At 41.6% G+C, this 7703-nt stretch overlaps 1 protein-coding gene across 1 annotated transcript; it reads left to right on the plus strand.

Moving 5' to 3' along the window:
• Positions 1-1727: 1727 nt before the first annotated feature.
• LOC136774683 (uncharacterized) lies at positions 1728-6875 on the plus strand. The gene has a single exon (XM_066729096.1). It carries the CDS (start codon positions 1728-1730, stop codon positions 6873-6875), a length of 5148 nt encoding a protein of 1715 aa, XP_066585193.1.
• Positions 6876-7703: the final 828 nt, after the last annotated feature.

Here is a 7703-nt window from a genome sequence, read left to right on the forward strand (position 1 = left end):
GTGTAAGTGAATGATGGCGAGAATATTGTATTAGAGAAAACTGGTCTATGTGGACCTGGCGCCCAACCTACCGCTCATAGCGTGTATTTAGAGCATTTGAAGATAGACGTAAGAATTATCGCGTATTAACTTTGGTTGTCTCGTATCGTTTTCCCCAATATCGTTTAATAGAGTAGCGTTATTTTGCTCTACGCGGCGAGTTTTATCCACTAGGGATTTTTGCCGCGTAACAATATAAATAAATATAGATTGGCTTAAAATATATAGTTATTTTATAGCTTCTAAAGAACAATTTTTATTTTAAATGATAATTAACATATTATATCAGGAAATAAGTAGCTACTTTGAATGTAAAGGGTTAATGTACCTTTACGTGAAGATACATATGCTGTAAATTAGATTAATCACTATATTTGATCACATAATTTTAAAAGTTTTCGAGACCATTCAAGGCTTCGATCAGCTGTGGTATTGTAATCTGTATCCCATTCTTCAACAGATCAGTAATAATAAAGTATAATAAATATTTTTGCACAAGTTAAATGAAAAAGTAGTCATTATTCAGATTTTATTTAAAAATGATCGGATAGAGAGCTTTTTCAGTTTAATACATTTAGCATGGGCAATGCATTAAGCTTGCAAAGAAATGTAATATACCTTATTTCTTTACAGTTTGCTGGGGATGATTATAAAATACTAAGTTTCTCAGAAATTGATGGTTAATTATATGAAACTTTCAGCAGCTATAGGATTAAAAACTGGAAAGAAACTTCTCAACAATTATTATTTCAAATATTACTCTTCCATATACTATAAAACTACAAAAGTTGCGGCTTATCTGATGTAGGTAATTATATCAGTATAATTTCAATTAATCAAAATTACTATACCTCTCTTTTCACAAGAACAGGACTTCTTTCAAAATTTAAAATAGTATATAATGTTAAAGTATTAAAATAGCTGGGAACCACATAACATCGAACCATGCACACAGATCTACTTATTACTGATGATTGTTAGAGATCGGAGTGGGGGCGCGAGCGGTCTGGGACTCTCAGGCCGTCTCGCTCCTGCTCACACTCAGTCTCTCTTGGTCCTACCTCCAATCAAGGCCGACAGATGGCTCACAGCGCAGAGCTCTCTCTCGCTGTTACAATTTGTGTCCCTTGTATATATTAACTCCCCAAGAGTTCCGTCAATTTGCGGCTCTATTTAAACGGTCTAGACTCTAGACTTCGTCTTTTCTTTCTTCGCGGTAGCTTAGCCCTCACTACCTTCCTGCGACGCCACTAAGTCTCTTAGTACGCATTTCCGCTCCATCGTCGATTTCTTGGACTCCAAGAAATCTTCTTCCTTTCTCTCTTTCTTCGTAGCCTGGGAGTCTCAGGTTCGGAGAATCCTGTCCTGGGACCTGGGGATCACAGGGTGGGATTTCGTATTTGCAAACTTTGGGTGGATTACTCATTTACTGTTCAGCCTCCTTTGGAGCATTTTTATTTTGTATTTATTTTTCGCAATCAAATAAACTGCCTTTTACCAGATTTCCTGGGCGTTGTTTTTTGCCACTCTAAAGCCTCCCTTCCTAGACATCCTCGCGGACATCACACAATCAACTTTCACACAAAATTCTGGTCCTTCGAGCCGGATATAACCGGTACATTTTCCATTGAGTTGAATTTTGATTGGTGATTCTTCGAGGTGACTGGGGGAGTGTCTCTGGTGGCAAAATGGTAACGCAGGAGGAAATCCTCATGTGCGCAGGTCACGTTGGTCTTTATTGCACAGAATTAGAACGGCTACTGGTCAACACCAAAAAGCGGGGTGTAGGTAACTTTACCGTTCCTTATTTAAATGGTCGTCTGGCTAGTGCCAAGGAAACTCTCGCGAAAATACAAACGAATCATGTGACGATTACTAATCATTTAACGGAGAAAGATTTGCAGCAGTTTAACTATACGACGCAGAATACTTATGAGCGAGCTATGACGGCGTATTTAACTGCGGAAGAATACATTTTAGAGCAAATCGAGAATTTAAGCGGCGAGCAAGTCGCTCCTGTCACTGCAGGGCAGACCCATGCTCCCTCATTGAAACTTCCTAAGCTAGATTTACCCAAATTTAGTGGTGACTATTCTGAGTGGTCAACCTTCTATGACTCTTTCAAATCAATGATTCACGATAATTCGACACTACCAGGTGTTCAAAAGTTTCATTATTTAAAGGCATGTCTTCAAGGAGAAGCTAGCTCAGTAATCCGATCCTTAGCCGCCAGTAACGATAGTTACTTAACAGCATGGAATGCGTTGGTGATTAGGTACACAAATGAACGAATTATTACGTCCAACCTTCTTAGCAAACTAACGCTCATTCCGAAAGTCTTTTCTGACAACCTCATATCCATGAAAACACTGCGCGATACCACTATAGTTGTGCTTGACTCGCTGAGGACGTTAGGATATCCAGTTGATGGTTGGAGTGCTATATTAGTCCACATTCTCTCAAATAAACTAGATCAAATTCTCAGTGTAGAGTGGGAGAAGGAAATAAAACGTGTTTTGAAATATCCCTCCTTCACTCAGTTCTTGGAGTTCATCACCGAGCAGATTAATATGCTCGAATCTATCAGTAACAAGTTCAAAGGTAGTAAACAAAACGCTGATAAAACTCCTCGCCCTAAGTCGTTGAAATCACTCAACGCAATCGTTGATAAACCAAAATGCTTTTATTGTGACGCGGATCATCCTCTCTATCAATGCAACAGCTTTATTGCTTTGAACCCTCAAGCCAGATACAAAGCAGCGCAGAACAACTCACTTTGTATCAATTGCTTGAGACCTGGTCATTCGATATCGTCTTGCCGAAGTAATTCTCGATGTAAAAAATGTTCCAAGGCACATTATACGCTTCTGCATTTTGAGAAACAATCTAATCCGACGTCTCAACGTAATCCATCTCAAGCTAATGCACCCACCAGTCTTCAAACCATTGATCAGCCTTCGACTTCTGTTGTTGCCCATGTGAGTGCCATGGATGAACGCACGGCACTCCTTGCAACTTTTCTTGCGCGCGCTACAGCACCAAATGGCCGTCAAATTATGATTAGAGGCTTAGTCGACCCGGGCTCACAAACGTCTTTCATGACGGAAAATCTAGCCCAGTTATTAAGAGTTACACGCCGCAAAGTTAATGCAACGATTTACGGAGTCACAGGAGGTGCGGTACGGAACGTCTCGAGCAAAGCTGAACTCATCTTACAGTCAGTCAAACACGATCAGGCCTCACTCAAAGTGACGGCATTAATTTTACCAAAAATCACGAATTATAGTCCTCGGTCGTATTCACCGCTTGAATTCCCTCAATTAGGTTCTCTGGACCTCGCGGACGAATATGCTTCTGCGAGAAATCCAATTGATATTTTAATTGGTGCAGATTATTGCCCTCAGCTCTTACTGAATCAGATAATTCATTCATCGAACCGTGCACTGATAGCACAAGATTCGTTATTTGGCTGGGTTGTGTATGGTACACTCGCGTCGCCCACGCATACTGCAACAGTAAACGTTCTTCATTGTTGTGACTTCGATAAAACGCTTCGAGATTTTTGGGAGATTGAAGAAGTTCCTAGCACTTATAGTTTGACCCCTGAAGATCAATTATGCGAGGACATTTTCGCGAGCAACGTTACTCAATTACCATCAGGCCGCTATCAGGTTGCATTGCCTTTCAAGACAGAGTCCTCCAAATCGGCACTGGGAGCCTCTCGCAGCATCGCCGAATCAGCTTTAAAGCGAGTTCTCTGTCGCATTAACAAATCTCCTGAGCAGTCTGAAAGCTATACTAAATTCATTAGAGAGTACGAGCAGTTAGGACACATGGAGAAGGTCACAACAAACGCGATTGACGCAGACTCCTTGGTTTACCTGCCTCATCACGCAGTATTTAAACTCGAGAATGGAAAACAGAAAATACGTGTCGTATTTAATGCGTCCGCTAAAACTAAGAGTGGTCTATCACTCAACGACGTACTCTTAGTAGGGCCAAAATTACAAAAAGATATAACGGCCATTCTTATGAATTGGCGTGATTTTCGTTTTGTTGGCGTAACAGACATTGTTAAAATGTTTCGCCAAATTCTAATCCGCCCGGAAGACAGAAAATTCCAAGCTATAATTTGGAAAGATGATTCTGGAAATACTCAAATATATCAATTGAACACGGTCACATACGGTACCGGACCTGCACCGTTTTTAGCTTCACGGGTAGTGCAGGAACTCGCAAATCAACATGGTAATGACTTCCCAGATGCGAAGTCCACCTTACTTCACTCAATCTATGTCGATGACATTCTTTTTGGAGCTAACAACCTTGCGGATTTACGCAATATCCAATCTCAATTAGTTCAGTTGTTGGATAAAGGTAAATTTGAGCTCAGTAAATGGGCCTTCAATTCAGCAAGCTCAGCTCTCCAAGAAATTTCTAATGATTCTAGTAACGCTAATCTTAATTTTAGTAGCGAAAGTCTTAACGAAACTAGCAAAGTGCTGGGCATATCTTGGAATACCAGCTCTGATTCATTTCAGTTTATAATTTCGCCTTCTTCCATCACTAAGTTAACAAAGCACATGTTACTCTCGGAAAACGCGAAGATTTACGATCCTTTAGGCTGGATCTCACCGTTCACCATTGTGTTAAAGCAAATAATGCAATCCACATGGTTGCTCAAATTTAATTGGGATGACGAGGTTCCCGAGCCTATCCAATCTAAATGGATGTCTTATTACTCGCAAATGTGCGAATTAACAAAAATCACCATCCCGCGCTGGAATGGTCAACTTAGTGAAGCAGATAAATTAGAACTCTATGGGTTCTGTGATGCTTCAAATGTATCATATAGTGCTGTGGTGTATGCCAAATTCACCAACAACAATAATAGTCAAACATCAGTCAGCCTCGTAATGGCAAAAGCCAAAGTAGCCCCTCTTAAAGCAATTAGTATTGCTCGACTTGAACTAGTCGCCGCTGCTTATCTGACTAAACTAATGCTTCATATCAAGTCATCACTTAAACATTCAGTGCATGACATTTTTTGTTTCTCTGATTCACAAATCGTGTTGGCTTGGATTGCACAACATTCGTCCAAATGGAAGGTTTTTGTAGCCAACCGAGTCGAATATATACAATCAAGTCTACCAGAGGCTCATTGGTCTTATGTCAATACTAAGTCCAATCCTGCAGATCTCAACTCGCGAGGAATTCCTCCAAGCCAATTAATACACAGTGCGCTTTGGTGGAAAGGACCCTCAATAATTCGGGAAATGTCATCGGGAAATTCTCCTTTAATGTTTGAAACCAACGAGGAAATAAAGACATCGTCGATCTATTCAAATCATGTCACACGAGATTTACCGTCATTTCTTTATAACTACTCGTCGTGGACAAAACTAATCCGTGTTGTTAGCTATGTGTTGCGATTTATAGATCGAGCGCGTAGAAAAAATGTTTGTCAACACGCGCACGTGTCAGCTCTCGAGCTACGTACTGCAACACTGCGTGTTGTGAAAATAATTCAAGCTGCTGCCTTCTTAACCGATATCTTAACGTTGCAAGGCAAAAAGTCAATTCCGTCAAATTCTCGATTACTTTCTCTTGCACCGTTTTTAGATGTGCAAGGAGTTCTCCGAGTAGGTGGGCGTCTACAACACTCATTCCTGTCAGACAACCAAAAGCATCCCATTATTTTACCAACCAATTATTTAACCGAGCTACTCATTCGGCATATACACATTACGACCTTGCACGGTGGCCTACAGCTTACGTTAACAGTATTGCGGCAAAAGTATTGGGTAATCAATGCACGAAACGCTGCGAAAAGCATAATACATAGGTGCGTCACTTGCGTTCGTCAGCGTGCCAAGCTAGGAACACAATTCATGGGATCTTTGCCTACTGCTCGAGTAAACCGTAGCCATCCGTTTGAACATACTGGCATTGATTACGCCGGGCCCTTCCTTGTAAAACTGCATCAAGGCCGAAACTCAAAAACAGTTAAGTGTTATATAGCTGTTTTTGTATGCATGGCTACTCGTGCCATCCATCTTGAGCTTGTCTCCAAATATGATACGGATGCATTTTTAGCGGCTCTAGCTCGTTTTACTTCACGTCGTGGTAAACCCGCAGTGATTTACTCTGATAATGGGTTAAATTTTCAAGGAGCAAATAAGGAATTGAAACTTGCATTCCAAGGCTCTCTGAAACATGCGCAATCTATAGATTTTGAACCTATACGCGAAATAGAATGGAAATTTATTCCCGTGGCCACTCCTCATTGGGGTGGACTGTGGGAGAGTGGAGTACGAAGCGTAAAACATCATTTAAAGCGTATTCTCGGGACTTTTCTTCCTACGTTCGAAGAAATGACCACATTGATTTGTCGTATTGAAGCCTGTTTAAACTCCAGACCTCTTTCTCGCTTACGCGATGACATTGAAAGCTTGGAATGTCTAACGCCAGGGCACTTCTTGGTCGGTCGCGCTTTACTCGCTCCACCCGAAATGTCCGTTCTAGATTTAAAGGAATCTACTCTAAATCGATGGCAGAAAATCACTCGGATTACCGAGCTTTTTTGGCAAAAATGGTCGGGCGAGTATCTGCAATCATTACAATCTCGTCCAAAATGGCAAATCAGAAATAACGATTTTCGTGAAGGGGACATCGTTATAATTAAGACTCCAAACGCTCCACCTTGCAAATGGAACTTAGGCCGAATTACTCGTTTAATCATCGGTTCAGACTCAGTAGCAAGAGTAGCTGTGGTTCAAACAGCTAATAAACAGATTCAACGCAGCCTAACACAATTGTGTAGGCTCCCGGCATAAATACAAATATTGACAAACAATCCCAACGGCTTTGATCTGCCGAATCGTACATCTTCACCTTGACGCTCTACTTATTAAATCAGTTCTCCGTAATCATGGCTAGTGACAAGGTGCCTAATTTAGTCGACAACGTCGAAATGTTCTTAAGTGAGGTTTGGGGTGAAGAAGCGAACGCGTCCGATGTACTGGACCTTTCCTTCAGTGACTTGAGTCTTTCGGACGATGCTCCTTGTGTGGACTCTCTCCTGGAACTTCCGGATTTGCTTGTGTCAACGAAGGAGGAAGAAGACTCCAGGTTGCCGTTCATTTCAGATTCGCCCTGTCCACCCGAACCAGAATCAGCTGACGTTAGCATGGAACCCATTGCGGGACCTTCTCGTGCACCAGCACCAGCAATTGACTTAGCTGTTTTGTACGCGAGCAGTTGGGAGAAGGGAATCTTATACGATTCTACCGCTAAGGAGCTGGAGCGTACAGCAAAGTACGTTACAGTTTTAGCCTTCGGACTCACACACCGTATACCATTGCACGCTGTGTTGAAATATCGGCAGTGGAAGACGTGGGATCCCCAAGGAAAATTGCTCTTACGCTGGACTCCAGCGCTAGAGCGGAAAACTGCCAAACTCCTCGTTAAAAAATGAGTTAGTCTATGACCACTGGTGGATATTCGGAGCTTCGCTCAAAGGTTTTTTTTTTCTCTCTCCACCATGGTCTTTGTTCTTACGGTGTTTTCACCATTTCAAATTTTAGCACATAAGTTTAGTTTCATGTCCAACATCTACGAGATTCATTTGAATTGACGCAGGATCGTCAATGCGGGGGAGGATT

The sequence above is a fragment of the Prorops nasuta genome, unplaced genomic scaffold, assembly GCF_024137725.1.
Source record: "Prorops nasuta isolate Cenicafe-Biocafe unplaced genomic scaffold, Cenicafe_Pnas_1.2 PNAS00006, whole genome shotgun sequence".
Lineage (NCBI taxonomy): Eukaryota > Metazoa > Arthropoda > Insecta > Hymenoptera > Bethylidae > Prorops > Prorops nasuta.